Raw genomic sequence first — 19,002 nt, forward strand, 5'->3', positions numbered from 1 at the left:
CAGATCTTAAAGTGACAGCAGGCATTTCCTGCTGTAGACTGTGATTAATATTAATCAACAATTTATTATTAAATTAAATTATTCCATATCTGTAGTGAGCTGTCAAATGAATACTTTGGACTTGCATACAATTTAAAGCACTGCTTGTTGTTTAAAGTCAAATTTTTTAGTCTAACTATTTTCAATAATATTTTAGGATATATATTTTTTTAACTAATATTAGTTACCATAGTATTCTGCTTTGGTATTGAAAATTGTGCAATTCCGCTGGTCTCTAAACTGTAGATGTCATAGCAACCTTATTTTAAAAAATATATATTATAAAAAATATATATTTAAAAAAATATATATTATATATATATATATATATATATATATATATATATATATATATATATATATATATATATATATATATATATATATATATATTGCTATCTTGTGGTCATGTGCCCCACTCATAATCGTGTTAAATATTTGTGATTACAATATTGACCAAAATAATCGAGATTATTATTTTTGCCATAATCGAGCAGCCCCAATGTAAATGTGAATTTGATTGATGTGAATGAAGTCTTGTTACACATTGTCATGCAAACCACTGCAGTGCACACACAGTCTGATCGGGTCCAGAGACAAGATAGCACAGAACGGATCATATGCGTAAGCTGGCACAGACCACAAAACATATTGGACCCATTTGATTTCTTCGCAGAATGCTATATTTTATAGCAAAATGGGTGAAATTAGGAGGAAAAACATCTAAGGTTACGGAAAGAGATGCTGCGTCGATGATGCTTTGGAGAATTGGGGTGACGTCTGTGAATGACGTGTGTAATCAGTCCAATGGATGGGCGAGACATCATAGGCGGGTGATGTCAGAGACCAGGAAGCATAAAAGCACGAGTGGCGAAGCCGGCAGCCAGCCTCAGAGGATGAAGCAAGCGCCAGCCAGAGATGCCGGAAGTGTGGCACTGCGACGCAGCGTCTCATTCCCTCGAGGAACCAGGGTTACATACGTATCCTTAGACATTCCTCTTCAGGAACTCAAGCTGCATCGATGATGCTTTGGGGAACGAAAATGCCCACGCCGCCAGACTTTCAAATCTCTGCCTAGTGTGGAAGAGTCTAAACCTCCAAGAGAGGGGAGATCAGAGGACTTGAGGCTTAGGATAGCATCCTGATCACCTCTCAGCATAAGCTTCTTCTGGCCGGAGCCGGAGCCTCAGTGAACCATGGAGGAAACATGTAACCAGAGTGTTTCTGCCCACTGACTGGCCATCAAAAGGGGAGCGGTAGGCCGCCATGGCCGCCAAGTAGACCTTCAAGGTGGAGTGGGTCAATCCTGCGTAGAGCCTGCCTGCAAGAACTCCAGCACTGTACCAACCGGGCAGTTAACTGGGTTGAGCTGGCGGTCTCCGTACCAAGAAGTGAAAAGCTTCCACTTCAAGGCATACAGTTTCCTCGTTGAGGGAGCTCTGGATTGGAGAAATGGTCTCAACAACCTCGGTGGAGAGACTGGAAGCTAAGAGTTGTGCCTCCTCAGAGACCACACCAGGAACCATACCCGGCCCGGCCAGAACGGGGCTACTAACAGCAGCCGGACTCCGTCCCAGGGCACTCTCGCCAGAACTCCCGGGAGAAGAGCAGTCAGGGGAAAAACGTAAAGATGAAGCCTCTGCCATGTCTGTACCATGATGTCCAGCCCCAGTGGAACTGGATGAGTCACAGGAATCCAGAGGGGACAGTGCAATGTCTCTCGAGATGCAAACAGATCCACCCGAGTCTGGCCAACCTTTGCAACTCTGCTTCATCACCTCGGTGTGAAGCTGCCATTCCCTGGAGCTAGCATATGCGGCGACAAAGAGCTCCCAGCACCGGGCCCTAAGACAAGAACCAAGGTTTTCTCCATATGTCTAAGGCACGTAGGCACCACCGCATGACCTTTAGCATGCGAAGTTGGTTTTCCCTCGGGGAGAACCCCATGGTCTTGAGCCACAACTCTAAGGGTCTCATGTACAGCAGGACAATAACATTCACGTTGGACGCAGCAGCCATCAGACCCAGCAATCTGCGAGACTGCTTGACAGTGAGTGACTTCTCTCACTCTCGCGACTGCAGTGTGGATCAACTCGATCCAAGCAGGTGACATACGTGCCTGCATTGTGGTCGAATCTTACACCCCACCCAGATAAGTGGTTCTCTATACTGGAGAAAGCACACTTTTCTTGGCTTTAAGTCTTAACCCCAGCTTTTTTATTTGAGCAAGAATGACACATCGATGCCGAACCGTCATCTGCTCTGATTGAGCTAATTTCAACCAATTGTTAAAGTGGTTGAGTTGTGAAAATGTGGGGTAAGAGTGCAAGGCCAGAGGAAGATCCGTATTGGTAGGCTTTTGCCCCCAAAAGCAAACCTCAGGAACCTCCGAAGAAGAAGGATGGAGATTAGTTCATCTTTTTGATAGATCGTGACACACCATTCCTCGGACTTGGCCTGTGCAAGCATGCTGAACTTCAGTCCCCTGACTGAAAGGTTCAAAAAGTGCAGATCTTAAAAAGGACACAACACCTCATCCTTCCTCGGAAACAGTGAAGTACCGGCTGCAGGACCCGTGCCTCAGCAGCAGCGCAACTGCAACAACAAAATCGCATGCACGGACACACTCCTCGGAGTGTGCCTGGTGAGAGAGCATGCAGCAGCGAGCTTCCGAACCCCTGAGAGCAGGCGCTGGATCTGGTGGTTAAGGAAGAAGATAGGCACTTGCCCGTCTACATTCCTTCCAGCAGATCCAAAAGTGAAACCCGCGAGCACAACCACCGCTCCACCTCGGCAAAAGTGGGGCTGGCACAGCAAGAAACGCCAGTGAAGGCTCCCTCCTCAAAGAGAGCCTTCTGAGAGTGAAGCAAAACGCTCGCATCGCAACCGTCAACTCCATTGAGAGCTGACACTGCACGCTTCACTCTCAAGCAGACAACACACGAGCTGTGTGTGTCCCTACTTATTTTTTTTCTTTTTTTTTTTGCTGGCAGAAAAAAAAAACAGCCTGAACGCTGACTGCTCTCGCCCAAAACTTCTCTTGATTGAAGCTTTGACAAATGGAGTTTATCAGTGGACAAACAGCACTAAATAAGACTTACAAACCGATACTTTTATCGTGCTTTTGTGCTTCTTGGTCTCTGACGTCACCCGCCTATGACGTCTCACCCATCCATTAAACTGATTACACACGTTATTCAGAGACGTCACGCTGGAGGAGTTCCCCAAAACATCATTGACGCAGCTCAAGTTCCTGAAGAGGAACTGTTAGACAGACTTGGTATTAGAAACAGCACTGTTGAGTAGAAAAGATTTGACATTTTCCGACGTTCCAGTATGGATGAGAAACTTTTAGAAAACGCTTGAAAACGCTAATGTGGATGAAAAGCGTTTTAAAACAAAAACTCAAATGTATTCGGATTAATGTAGAAGTAGCATTAAACCAATTTTCAATTGGCTCTTTTAATCAGAAGGCGGGGCTTCCTTAGTTAGAAAGGCCATATTGAGTGTTGCATTTTTTCACATTCAAAACTACAGGAGTGTCTTGGATATATTTTACATCTTTGGTTTCAAGGCACTTTAGTGGACCTTTAAGCACACTTCTTTTTTTTACAAGAGGCGTGAAGATTTCTTCTCACGTTTAGTGAAACACAAACAGACATGTCAATTAAACATGGTGAAAGAGGGGGGTTGGGGGGGGGGGGGGGGTGTTGGTGACCTGCACCATACATAAAAACCCTTAAAAAATGATTATGAGTAAATCTCATACAAGTGTACACCATCCTCTTCACAATAGATCAATTTGTTTCCTAATGTGTAAAACTTTTTCAATTAGCACCAAATTAACTGAATGCACCTTAATTGCTTACTGTGTATGGAGACTATAATAGCCATCTTTATAATAAATGCCAAATACAGTTTTTTCCTGTTAAATGTCAATGTCGTGCCTTACTTAAAACTCAAATTCCCATAAATGGATGAACGTTTATTACTTTCATCTGATAGAATTCATGCTAACTCAGATTTGTAGAGTCTGCTTTTCATTCCTTAATGATTAACGTTTCATGGCAGCCTTCACAAAAGTGGTTTTGTTCACAAAAGTGTTTTTTTTTTTTTTTTTTTTGGTTTCATCACTGAGAACCTGCATAAGTCAAGAGAGTTTGAACATAAGAATATGACAAGAAGAGATTCAGACACTGCAGCGACTTCACATATGTATGAATGTCAAAAGTGGTTAGTGCTTAGCAGGAGGGTAATAGCTGAACATATGTCACCTAAATTTAAAAAGAGGGGTTATCTGGAGCATGCAGCATTTGTCTGTGGTGTTTTTTTTTTTTTTTTTTTTTTTTTTGCTTATACATATTCAAAATGTATAGATCAGAGCCTGTGAGCTTAGAGCAAGTGATGATTGTCATTTGTGGAATACAACTCTGGTAGGGAGCAGACCGAGAAATCCCATGTGTAATTATTGGTATTCAGTTACCCCTTCATATCTCTTTCTTCCTGCCTCAAGGCCTTTGCTTGCAATGCAAAATAAATTCACATAATATCATAATATATCGCATAACCTTTTCCATCAAACAGCAAAGTCAAGACCCCTACTGAGTTTTAACCCTAATTATGACACTTTACCAAAGTATAGAGATATATTTTGCGGTTACCATAGACACAACCTTCAGAGGTTGCTTTCTTGACCCAGAAACCTATTTTTCTCTATATCTCATTTTTAGGCTTCTGACCATGAAGACATTAGTTTTATTATTATTATTTATAATTACAACGATTATACAACATTCAAAACAAGTAAAACCATGTCAATGCTAAACTTTCATGTGTGCATTTGTTTAATTATTTTCAAATAACTGCTAAGCTTAATTTCAGATTAGATCTGTAAGTAGAATTATTTATTTTTTATTTTTTTATTTTTTTGTTCTTCAGGTAATAGAATGTTGCAAGATCTGAAATTATTAAGAAAACAGTTCTCTCAGTTACTCAAACTCTCAAAATGTTGCAACTTGGTTTGATATGAAGAAAAGAGGTGCATAAATGTGGATTTGCCATGAAATCATTTTCCACACTATCGGGATTATTTGAAGGTACCATTATGAGTGAAGATATCTCACCTGTGTGTAGGACTATCTAAACAGAAAAAGATTTGTCTGAGGAAAATCTGCTACACATACGTAAGTAGAGGGGTTTGTTTTCACATTAGCTAATATTTGTCTGTTTTGTTATTGTGTTATCCAGACAGTTGTGATGGATCTCTGGCATCTCTTCTGCCTGCAACTTCCTTTCAGAGCTCTTCACATTTCTCAGACAGTCGGGCTGCGCACTTTGCCAAATTAAACAAAAGAGATGGTAAGTTCTACTTTGCATGTTAATTCATTCATGTGTGTCAGTTAAGGAGACAAAATAAATTACACTTGGGAAATTTAAGCCTTCTTAGTGTTATAGGAGCCTTTTATTTATGAACTCTTTTAACCTTTAATAGACTATATGTATGTGAATGTGACACTGACGATTGGAGCAATGGCTGTTTAAAATTCAGCTTTACCATCAGAGAATTATAATTAATGTATTAAAATAGAAAACAGTTATTTTACGTTGTGATAATATTTCAGATTAAATAAATGCAGTAAAAAAAAAAAAAAAAAAAAAAAAATATATATATATATATATATATATATATATATATATATATATATATATATATATATATATATATATATATATATATATATATATATATATATATTAGTGCTGTCAAAATTAGCGCGTTAACGCATTCGATTAATTTGAAATATTTAACGCGTTAAAAAAAAATAACGCAATTAACGCGGTTGCAGTTTTTTTTTATTTCCAGTTGTGGCCTATGTGTGTTCAACGTGCAAATAAATATGGATAAGACCAAGGAAGGACTTTTAGACGGAAAGTTTCAGTATAAAACTCTGCCGGGTTACTCTTCAGTCTGCCACAAGAAACAGCAACATTAAAATCATGAACTCAAATGTCATTGTTTAAAAAAACAACAACAATGACTGTAACAGTGCGTAAATCAGACATTTCTGTAACGCTAACGTTAATAAGCTTAAACGAAAAAACGAAATAATTGTGTAGCGGAGTATTTTTTGTACACAGTGCCGCGAACTGTCAATCACTCCTGTGCGCGTGCATCACTGTCCTCCTCGCAGCTGCAGCAACTTGCGCTCTCTCTCTTCATCAAGCTTTAAAACAAAAAGGGGACAAAAAGATCATATTGTCTTTGTGCATAGGCTATAGATTAATTAGATAAATGAATATCTAAATTTGTGCCTTGCCGTCTACGGTATTTTTTTAGAACTTAGAAAAAAGATGCTGCAGCCAATGAACAGCCAGCGGGGGCTGCAGGACGACTCAACCTCCGCAGACAGTTTTTAATGTTTATCAGACAATAAATACTCAAGATTTTGCTTTAGTATAACTCACAACGAGTTTCACACACCTTCTCCGGCCACGTTGAGTTGTTGACACTTAACAGTGGGAAAAGCGACACATGCGCTATTCACTTGTATAACTTAAGGGTGAATGGGTAATGTAGTTTCTGCTCTGGGTGGGATGAATTAGGAAGCTTGCATTGTGAAGGGCGCTCTGAAAATCGGCAGTGTAGGTAAAAGATTAAAACCTCTATTAAAACAGATGTCCAAATGAGCGTACCGGTACGCTACAAGCACGTTCTGGGTGCACGGAGAGGTTGCGGTACGCTCAAGAGCTATATTTGGAAGTAGCGGTACCAGTGCATACCGGCCCACTTAAGGCACTGGCAATTACTATACTTTGGAATTTTTTTGCAGTCCACTTAGAATTCAACATGGAAATCATTTTTGTTTTTTATTGGCATTGATTGTTTTGAAATTCAAATGGTACTTACATGCCTGTGTTTTTATTTCTGTAATAAATATGGCTTTCAAGCCAACAGTTAATTTGGAGGATATTGATGGTTTATTGCAGGTATGTTGTTTACATGAGAAAATCTGTGTTACAAGTTAAACAAAAATTCCAATAAACAATCATATTTTGAATTTAAATAGTTTCTTTGTCTTGAGTTTACATTAATTATTTACATTTTACATTTACCTATCCAAAAAGTTTCAGTCTTTTAATTGCGATTAATCGCGATTAATCGCGATTAATTTTAAAAAATTGTGCGATTAATTAGTTAATTTTTTTTAATCGATTGACAGCAGTAATATATATATATATATATATATATATATATATATATATATATATATATATATATATATATATATATATATATATATATATATATATATATATATATATATAACCATAACCATATATATATAACCAACCCCATCTGCATGTCTCTGAGCTATTTATAACTGTGACCAACCTTAACCGCATGCATCTTTAACAAACTAAATGATTCCTCTCTCTAGGGGTTCTGTTCAAATACTGCACTTTTCAAGTGAGAGGTCCCCTGTTTAAGATTCTTCTCTGATCTGCTCCCGTGGTGTCCGTAGTGCTTGAGTAATGATCTTCTCTGCCTGAGTCAGACCAATTTCTCCATGCAGTGAGCTGGAGGATTGTGGAGGCAGAAATGCATCTTTATATAGAGCACAGGTGCTGGCAGCCCTCTCTGATCCAAAGTGAATGTTGTACATGTTAAGCGAGGTCAAGAGGTTGAAGCTTTTTGGCCTGTTTTGGAGTGGAGGCCGTCTACTGATTGACAGCAGCTCACATTATGAAAATAAAACCAAATAGAATCCAAATTGAAATGAAGTTTTGATAGTTTCATGTACTTGCTCAAATGAAAGCGAGTGCCAGTTCTACCAGAAAGACTCGGAGAAGATATTGAAACAATTCATACATTTATTTATGACCCAGCAAGCTGTATGTTTGTATTTGGCGTAGGCCCCATTCGTAAATAGCTGTCCGAGGGTACGGATTCAGTATTTCCTGCCTGAAGATGAAGGCAGGGGCGCAGCCGACCCCCGTGACGTTTTAGGAGGGACCATCCTGGTGGTGGTGGGATGGTTGGAGGGGAAGAACATCCTGTGGTGGTAAGGGAGATGGAGAGAAGATGCTTGTTATTGTTGAGGGAGGAGCCAATCTTGGTGGTGGAGGGGTGGGTGGTGGCGAGTGACGTGTTCAGCATCTGCAAACTCAGACAAGTGTAAGCACAGGTTCTTTTATACTTCTATTATTAGAACGTGATTGGACGATTGAAAAGGTAATAGGTGACGCTAACAATTGAGTCTTCCTGGCAGAACTTATGCTAAAGCTTCCATTTTCCTTTCCCATTATTTTTTCTTTCAGCAAGGACATCATATGACACTCAAAATAGAAAAATGTTTTGATAAACATTGACAGAGGTCTTATGGGGTTCTCTAGGAGGTGGTGGGTGGAGCCCAGAGTTGATGGACAAGTCACCCTGGCTGCAGGTTGACCTCCAGGACCGAGTGGAGGTGACAGCGGTGGCCACGCAAGGTCGTCACGGTAGCACGGATTGGGTCAGTGCCTACATGCTCCTGTACAGTGACACCGGACGCGTCTGGAAGCAGTACATGTTAGAGGACATTGTTGGGGTAAGTGTGTGTATTTTGGTACCACTTCACCCTGCTGGGGCTTATTTTACAAAAATAACTGGCTGTCTGTGCATTATCCCACTTATTACATGGCTGCTTATCTTATATATATAAAGAAATGCAAATGAAATATGGATTTCGGTCTAAATTATTTTATTATGTGGGAGGAAATAGACCGTAGAGTAATGAGATACAACAAACTACCACAGCTATAGGAAATAGACTTTCTGGGGCAACTGTAAATTATAAAGTTTAGCGGTCATTATGCAAAATTATTATACAGTGCACTAGAATACTCCATTCTGATTGGTCATTTGTGGCCTTCTGCAGTTGAATATTTTTGTGGAATGATCTCTAAACTGTTTATTTCACTATTGTCCCTGATAACCAATTTCCTACAATGGGCTAGTTCAATGCTTCTCATATCACTCTGCAGTCTCTTTTTTCTCACATAATCATATCATTTCAACTCAAATCAATATTTTGTGTCAATTTCTTTATTTATTTGGTGAGAAGTGGTATAATGTACATTCACCCGGTCATTAAGGCAAAATAAACCCCTTCAGGGTGATACAAGAGTCTTTTGCTTTGTGTCAGGGTTCTGATCACCCTGTTTGGATTCAATTTCCAAAGAGCATGTGAAAGTAAGGTCATTATCCTTTCGATAATATCTTTTAGCGGCTGAATTTTTACTGATTTAGTTGATTACGCATCACCTATGGTGCTGCAGAGGAAAATGAGAGTCTTGTTTTTAACATCTTTAGTGCAGCTTATTTTCATGCACTGAAAAGTTCTGATCCCATTAACTGAACTCTGAATTCAGTTACGAACATATGAATTGCTGCTAGCAATTTCTGAGATTCCTGAAATAGATTGTTCTAATGATGTTGAACCTGCCACAGCCTCTCAATAATTGCCAGTGTTTGAAGAGATCTTGATGCTGCTCCACCAACGCATCTATTGTTTTTGTCCTCAGGCTTGGCCTCTACGCTTAGAATGCTTCTACAGAGAATTTTCATTATCCCCTGTTGCTGCTTTGTAATTATATACAAATGATGAGACTGCTGCTTTATTAAAGATATAATGGCATTAACAGAGTGTGTTTAATGAAAAGAGAAGATTACAGTCGAGTAAGATGTAATTAGCCTTTAATATGGAGGAAATGTGTTGATCAGAAGTGTAAAGGTAACACACTCAGCAATGTGAAGCGATGTGGGAATAGTAATGTCTGGAGACACTCTCAGCTTTATTAATATTCAAGCAAAACTTTTATTTGATACACAATAGGCTCATTATATAAAGCTCTGAATGTTTGACATGATATACAATAAGAAATGGTTTAAATTCACTGTCATTCTGAGTCATGCTTTGCTCTCATGTGTAAACGATTGATTTAGTAATCTTTATATAAATGCTTCTGAAGAACCAGTCGATTGCGTTTATTTATATTCTGTTTATTTTTATTCTGGTGTCATTTACCAGGTTTAGGGGATTGATCCTTTCCCTTTTACATAAGGACACATCGATTCTTCATATAGGCTGAAAGATATTCCCAAAATATAAGCAACAAATAGAAATATATTCCCATAAGTGAGGTTTTGAAAATATACAGACATTTTCATCAATGGTAATTAAAATTATGTGTAGTGTAGACATCCATATAGTGAGTTGCAACACCAGAATTTGTTGCAGTGCAATGTTTAGCTTTAAATCTTATACATTCTGTAAAATCTATGTATTTTCACACCAAATGAAAATTAAATTAATGTAATATTCATCAAAGAATCTTGCGGGGAAAGTATTACAGTATCCACAAAAACATTAAGCAACACAACACATTTCAGTATTAATAATAGTAAGAAATGTTTTTTGAGCAGCAAATTAGCATGTTATGAATTTTGAAGGATCATGCTGGATCTGCTGATAATTCAGCTTTGCATATCAAAATGTATAAAAACAGAAAACACCTATTTTAATTTTGTTATAATATTTCACAATGATGGCATTACTGTGTTTTTGATCAAACAAATGCAACACTGCTGACCATTTTGAAAGAAGATATTTGTTTTAAAAACATAAAAAAGAACCCAAACTTTTGAACAGTAATATATGTTTGATTCTCCAGCTGACTTAATTTTTACTTGGGTATGATGACATAATATTCCCATAGTTTTTGTTATTATTGTGAAAACCCACTATGCAAAGATGGTACATTAGGCTGATATTTTTCCCAGCAACAAAGGCAGATCAAATATTTACAGTCATCAGATCCTCATCGCTCCTGTATTAGCAGTCCTGAATGCATATTTAAAATGCAATACAAGACGCTTTTTATAAACTGTATAAATATAATATAAATGTAAAACTGCATTTCTTTCTTTCTTTCCTTCTTTCTTTCTTTCAACCCAATTTTAAAGAATAAAAGGGTATTATACAGCCTCCTTCACAAGAGTGTCACGTTCACAGTGTTAAAGTGTAAAGATTTGGAAAAGAAGGTGTCTACTAAATGAAAAGGAAAAAAGCCCTCTTAATTTGTTGTCAAGATGGTGTTTTTACTTAATGAGCGCTGTGTCTGAATCTGCTGGGGAAAGCTACCAAATGTTTTGGGCTATGAGGGTGGCCCATCCGCAGAGCTTGTTTGCCTCCACTGTATGTCAGAGGTCTTCCTGTAGGACGGTGTGAATGGGCTTCCCGAAGTGGCAGATAATTGCTCTCTCCAGTCAGGACTGCTGCTGCTGCTGAGTGTGTTGATGTGTAATAGCGTTTGCTGTAAGTCAGAAGCGGATAGAGAGTAAGGAGCAAGTACCTTTTGTAAAAGCATACATTTATTGTATCTTTAATCAATAACCAGTCAACAATAACAGTCAGTTTTATGCATTAGACAGGTGTTCGTTTTTGGTTAAGTGTTTGAGATATGAACAGCTCATGTCACATTACATGTATGTCTTAATATTGTGGCACTGGTGACCTGAAGACAGGCTAGCATTTTAAAAGCAGAAATAGCTGTTGACATGTATCTTGCTGGAATTTCACTGACACATTTCATTCTTTGTCTTCATCTTCTATTGCCATCAGCTCCTGGCGGGGAAACAGGATTCGCCTACGTTGACAGAAAAATGCTGACTGCATAAGCTTTGTAGGGGCCTCACCACGGTCATTTCTTTCGTCTTATAGCCTGTGGGGCTTCGAGCTATTGAGCTGTGTTCATGCCGTCCTTTGTCATTTTCTTTTCACAGACTGTGTGTGTGTGAGTGAAGTGTGCTAGTGTTTCTGGGATGCGAAAATGATAGCCAGAGGATTTTTTGGATTGATTCTAACAGGAAGGATCTGCTCTCTATAATGACAGGAATCAAATTGGAAAATGTTAATTTGTATTTTCTTTTTTATTGTATCTTTCTTTCATTTTCTCTTTTCACCATCTTTTTTTAATTATTATTTTCTTTCTCTGTCCTTTTTTATTTTGTTATTCTCTTCTTCTTTCATTTTCTACTGACAGATTTCAAGCTTGGATTCTCACCATCAATGTATAAAGCCTGCTTCACACCACACACATTATTTTAATTTTTCATATTAAAGGGGGGGTGAAATGCTCGTTTTCACTCAATATCCTGTTAATCTTGATTACCTATAGAGTAGTACTGCATCCTTTATAACTCAAAAAAGTCTTTAGTTTTATTATATTCATAAGAGAAAGATAGTCTGTACCGATTTTTCCCGGAAAAACACGACCAGCTGGAGGCATGACGTGTGGGCGGAGCTAAAGAATCACGAGCGCCAGTAGGCTTTTGCGTTGAGAGCGTTTGGAAGCTGTGAGCGTGAGGGAAACAACATCATCCGAAACAAACCATGGCTAACAGTCAGATTCAGACGTTTATTTATGATCCAGATCCCGAGGCTGAAACTGAACGAGAGCAGCAGCAGCAACGACTCGCTCCGAGCAGGGCTCGAACCCGGCTCTCCGGCATGGGAGGCGGAAGCACTAACAAGGAGGCAGAGATATTTGAAGCAGTTTTACTCACCGCCTGCGGTTCCAACACACGATCGTGACCCTTTTTCGTTGGGATTGCATCATCCTTAAGAAATAAACGATACGCAAATCTGTCGTCAAACTGGGCCTTGTTTGTAAAACAAGCATCTGCGAAATGCAGGGAACAAACACAAACACTTGCACAACTCCGTTGATGCTCTGTAAAAATAAACTCCATCCACTGGTCCCTTAATGCTGTTTTTTTTTTTTTCTTTGGTAATCTGTGCAGGGTTGTCTTGCCCTGGCAACCAAAAACACACTCCTTTTGTAAACATTTCGCGACACTCTCGCTCTGACCAGTGAATGTCTGTGCTCTCAGTGCTGTGCTATACGGGAGCGCGCGCTCTTCCGGCAGACGTGCCCTCAGGACCCATATAAGGAAATTCCGCTCCATCTAACGTCACACAGAGCCATACTCGAAAAAAACTTTCCGATACTTGTGACAAACCGGAAGGAGTATTTTTGGAACAGAAATACTCCTTCAAACTTACAACTTAATTTTTGAAACTTTGTCCATGTTAAGCATTCGAATCCAACTCTTTAACAGTGTAAAAAACTCAGTATGAGTTTTAACAGTTTACAGTATTCACAGTGTGAACAAAATGATTGATTTTTATCTATGCTAAAAATCATTAGGATATTAATTAAAGATCACGTATGTGAGGAGCTATTTGTTACATGGTTCCTGTGGCTCAGTGGTAGGTCGTTGTGTTAGCAGCGCAAAAGGTCATGATTTCAATTCCCAGGGGAAACAAAAAACTGATGAAAAAAAATGTATAGCCTGAATGCACTTTAAGTTGCTTTAGATAAAAGCGTCTGCTAAATGTAATATAGTTATACTGAAAATATTAGTATTTCAGTTTGAACTAGTGCATTCATTTTAGTTTACGGAAATTATGCATTTTACAAACAATATTGACTTTTAAAGACTTTTAAAGAATTTATGTTCAATGCTTTTGTATGCAGCAAAAAAATAATCTTAATTTCAGAACTTCTCTGCAAAGATATGCTAATAATAGGGAATATTTGTTTAATTAATCAGCATATTATGTAATTATGTATTAGATTTTTAATTGATTGACAGACGTAAATAACACTATTTTGCTTGTCAGTATATCTTCTTATGGTTCTCAAGCACAAATCACATGACATTGATAATGGGTATTTAAATCAACCCATTTCTTTCTATGTCCCTCTTTCTCACCCTCCATCTCTCCTCCGTACCTCTCAGGTCTCACTTTACACAGAGGCTTGAGCAGCCCCATAGCAAATCAATAGATGGACCAGTGGTTTGTTAGATTAGCTTCCTTAAAGCATGAGCCTGGTGGCCCATTTGGGTGCCATAAAATATAACTAATGTAAAAGTCTGTGGTGCATTCAGCAATAGCTGGCAAGAATTAGAATCGCAGAAGTGTGTTTGATAAAAATCACCTAGTGCGTGAGTTTTCACTTCTCTCTTACAATGATGAAATCATCACTTGCCAGGCCTTTGGATCTCTTTAGATATTTTATCTGTTTTCTGCTTCACTGAATGACTGTAAATAAAGCATGTATGACGTCTCCTAGTGCAGGCAATGCAGAGAGGGAAGGAAGAGACTTCTTGTCTGTCGTCTGGGGACAGTTTTGCTGTCTTAGCTCTCATTTAAAGATGGTCACAGAGGCACCGAGGTGCTGTCTATTTCTGACACCCTCGGGCCCTTGCTTCTCCAGGGACAGAGTGCAATTCATGCTTAGAGTAGGTCAGTGGAAGCTTGATTCAACACTTGGGCAATGAAGAAAATGATTTCTGTTGATACAAAGTTGTTAAACATTCATGGTGTGTTATTTTAAAATTATACTATCGAATCCCAAAATATTTTATTTTATTTAAAAAGTTTTTAATAGTTTTAGTTTCAGTTATACAACTTTGGTTTGCTATTTTAATGAATTGTCTCCAGTCTTTTATAAGAGACATGGCATGCATGGGTGTAATCGTTAAAGTAGGTCTTCAACAAACTCCAATGCATTGCTCTTGCTTATTTACAAATGTGTTATCCTTAGTACTTTTGGTTAGCACGGTCCTTCTTCTTCCAAGTATGTCTGCTGGCAAAACAAAACAAATGTCAGATTGTTGTTTTTGCTAGCATCATAACAGCATTTCTGGGCTGTGAGTGGCTCACCAGGGGAGGTGATGATAATGTTGCTGTTACTTATCTCAAAGGGACATGGACAAGTCTATCTTTGAAAAGAGTTGATGTTTTCTTTTTGTGATTCATCCCTAACCATGTGGCGTTTTGGCCATCGGTTCTCATGTTCCATGCAAGTCTCAACTGTGAAGTGACTCGGATGCAATTTACTGTCAGATTATGAATGCTAGCAGATGAAAATGAGTTAACATTTACATAAACTGTCATGACCTTCAAAACAAATACTGCTCTTTGCATTCAACTGGATTGGCGTATTCTTAAATAGCATTCCATCTGCACAAAATGTCTGATCAACAGGAATGTTTTAAAATATTATAGGGCACTTTCCAAAAATGTGGTGTAAAATAAGACTTGAAAATGTGATTTTACTTGGTAGTTTTTGTCAATTGTTTATTTGAAACCCCTGGTTTGTGGGATTTGTTGTCTAATAACAATAAAAAATAAAAAAATAAATGGCCTGATAATTAATAATGATCATAATGAATTAAAAAAATAATAATTTTTAAAATAATTAGCCTTATTACCTTTAATAATCACATTGTACCTATTACTTCTCACAAGAAAAACATGGATTTGTGCCCCTGATGCTTCAGAGGACTACTGAGACAACAAAGTGTACCATATTCATGAAAGGTGAAAACCATTTTCTTTTTTGTGTGTTTGCAGAGGTTGGTGGGTAACGTGAATCCAGACAGTGTGGTCCACCATAAACTCAGCCAGTCTATCAGAACCCGGTTCCTCCGCTTTGTTCCTCTGGATTGGAGCCCCAGTGGTCGGGTGGGCCTTAGATTGGCTGTGTATGGCTGTGCTTACCGTGAGTGAGAGTATTTCATGATTAAAACATAATATTACAAATGTCAAGCAGGCATTTTACTTTCTGAGATATAACAGTTACATGTCTTGCATTTATTTTTTAGTGAAAAGCACTATTTCTGTGATCAGCTTTACAGTTGAAGTTCAGATGTACACAAAAAGGTGTTGATTTTCACTCAGAAATTGCTAGTATATGTCACAATTAATTACTAAGAAACAGTGAGAAATGCACTGAATTAAACATTCAATTTAAGTAGAAAAGTTGAAAAGCTGAAATAGCGTTTTCATGTAAAACATACTCCAATATTTTTCGTGGTTGCACTTTAGGGACCAATTCTCACTATTACCTAACTAGTTGCTTGTTAGCATGCATATTACTAGCATATTGACTGTGTTTCCCCCTTTTATTAAGTACATATTAATGCCTTATCCTCCATGATCAAATTCATATTCCCTTAATCCTACCCAGTACCTAAAATTTTACAACTACCGTATTTACTATTAATAAGCAGTAATAAGGAGTTTATTGAGACAAAAGTAATAGATAATAGTTATATTAATTGTGAGAATAGGACCTTAAAATAAAGTTTGTTTTATTTATACCACTGAAAAATATTTTTTTTACACTGTAGATTTTCATATTATGCAGTTAACATGTTTTTTATCATTCCATGAGAGATCTGTAAGAACAGTAAAGAAAAGAAAAGAAAAGTTGCAAAGAGTTGCATAAGAAGGATTACAGAAACCTCCTACAGTAGATCCGATAACAGTTCACAGAGCACATTTCCACAGTCTTGGTAACAGGGACAATAAAATACTTGTGACCCAGTATGTAAGGTGATAACATTACCCATAATTCTTGCTGCTGATCTTCACATGCCCTCTGTCCTTTGTCCTTTTCTAGTCACATAGCATTGACACAGACAATTCATTGCATGACAGGAGCAGTTTTCCTTTAAATGAAGGTCGTTTGATGACTTTCTTTGATGATACTTTTCAAAAACTGAACAAAGATGTCCAAATATCATACACTTATTACACGCCTGTGTTAGCTAGGGGGGAAAAAAAGTCCCTTTAATAATATCAAAATCCTTAAAATGGATCAGTTGTTGAATTACAAAGCATTTATAGAACGGTCCCTCAGTGTGTGTCTTCATTATTCCGTGGCATGATCCATGTATTAAACCCGAATGAATGTGTGCTTTGCAGATAAATGCTGCATGAAGAATTTCATTTCAGATGTCTGTCCTAATCAACCACAGAAACTTAAATAATTCACATGCAAATCGCATGACAAATCTGAATTTATATGATGAATCTATAAGCACTGACTAACATAAACTGGATCTTGAGTGCCGAAAATAACCTTGAAAGAAGATCATAAATGCTATTTTAATTATATATGATTTGATGGCTAGTGCTCACTGGTAGTGCGGTGATTGCACCTAACACCTCAGACTGAACCACATATCGCATAATAAGCAAAATACTAATACTAATCAGCCAACTGCTGTGACATTTGAGAACTCAAGCTGAACCTGAGAATGGCGCAATACTAGATAAGTGCCATTATCATGACTGCAAGATTGCTATGCCCACACTACGTCCCTCATAGCTCACAGCATCCGCATTTGACCAAACAGAGCAGTTGCTTATTATCATCAAAAATAGGTCATTATTCAATGCTGGAATATATGCAGGCTTTTCTGCTTTGCTTCACTAGACCGAAAAAGGAGAAAAACTCCTTCTTTCATTCATTTTTCGGTAGGCTTTAGGGTTTTACATCATTATGAGTGCCAGCATACAGTAATGAACTGGAACACCAATAAAGAGATTTCTGCAAAACAACTCCGGAGACATGCATGAGAGTTTGTGTTCTTGATCCTAAATATATTTAGACTGTTTTGGTTTATCTAAAGCCACATTTTGAAGGACAACAAAGTAAAATGTTTAAACTTTTGTCTTGGGACACTGGGTCACACTGGCTCCATTGCTCAAATGGGTAATAAGGAATTGAGACTTAATAATGCTACTGTATAAGATGATCTTTATAGTTCATTCGTCGTTTCGCCAGAATTTAATATAGAATTGAGGATGGGCAGCAGCTGCTCTCATGACGTTATGTCATTCAGATACTAGATTTAAACATTAGTGAAATGTGTGATTCAATAAATATGTGCTGTGAGCTTATGAGCCCCATTAACCTCAATGGAGAACTGTACTGATATCTACAGAGATTCCAGTCATTTTTTGATGGCCTCCAATTATACGTAGCTCAGTTAGAACTCCAGTTTAAAGCTGAAATATGCTACACAACTTCTGAATGGATTTTTGTACCAGTTTGCATTCTGGACAAGTCGAGATTTGCCTAAAATTTTTTGGAAGTCAAGAGTCGACAGATTTCACAAAAAAACTGCGTAGTGTATGATGGGCACAGTTTTTGCTTTAGACTATGATTTTATCCAGTAGATCAGACATGTTTGATTTTTCAGCCTATTTTAAAAAATAATTTTTCTTATGTTTCATGCATCTCCCAGCAACCAAGCACATTTTATCATGAATCTGTTGTATTCAAATGGCATGAAAGTCTAGTAGTGTGCAATCCTGATTTAATTTGTGTATTATGTCCTTTTTTTACTTTACAAAATCAGCCAATTTAAGATGACTGACGTATTAAACATTTTTCATATTTCAAAATTTGGGGAGTTAATTCTAGCCTTGGGTTTCATAAATTACTTTTTCCTGTTATACTTGATTGTGAATTTGTATTGTCAGTTTGTAAATATGTTGTTTCCTAAAATTTTCCCAACAACAAATTCAAGGCACCTGCAAATCATGATTTTTATTATTGTAAGAAATATGAAATAACTCTCCAATTATTCTGCTATTCTTTGTAGCATTATTTTTATTTTTATTTATTTTTTTAATTTTGAGTGAAATGGAAATATCTTCAGCAGGTGTTTCACAGAAAATCTCATGTGTTTATAGGATCTTATGTGGCTGATTTTGATGGCAGAAGCTCTTTGCTCTACCGATTCAACCAGAAGTCTATGAGCACAGTGAAAGATGTTATATCGTTGCGATTTAAGAGTCGACAGGCAGAAGGTGTTTTACTGCATGGGGAAGGCCAGCGAGGAGATTATATCACTCTGGAGCTTCATCGTGGCAGATTGGCATTGCATCTAAACCTGGGTGAGTTACAGTACTGGGGGAAGTTAGCAGCTTCAAAGGTTTAAAGTATTCATTATTTAACCGAAGTTACTTTGGAATGGAGAAAGACCATTGATGGAATTCATAGTCTATTATTAAAGAAAATATTAATACATGCTAATGAATATATGTTGTGCTA

General features: G+C 37.7%; 1 protein-coding gene across 1 annotated transcript in view; it reads left to right on the forward strand.

The window, feature by feature from the left end:
- Positions 1-19,002, forward strand: part of LOC128019729 (contactin-associated protein-like 5) — a 62,526-nt gene that overhangs the window by 13,554 nt on the left and 29,970 nt on the right. Inside the window, exons 2-5 of the mRNA XM_052605896.1 lie at positions 5,287-5,397; positions 8,434-8,627; positions 15,507-15,654; positions 18,642-18,845. Coding sequence (XP_052461856.1) covers positions 5,287-5,397; positions 8,434-8,627; positions 15,507-15,654; positions 18,642-18,845 — 657 coding nt within the window. The remainder of the gene's footprint in view (positions 1-5,286; positions 5,398-8,433; positions 8,628-15,506; positions 15,655-18,641; positions 18,846-19,002) is intronic.

The sequence above is a fragment of the Carassius gibelio genome, chromosome A9 (assembly GCF_023724105.1).
Source record: "Carassius gibelio isolate Cgi1373 ecotype wild population from Czech Republic chromosome A9, carGib1.2-hapl.c, whole genome shotgun sequence".
Lineage (NCBI taxonomy): Eukaryota > Metazoa > Chordata > Actinopteri > Cypriniformes > Cyprinidae > Carassius > Carassius gibelio.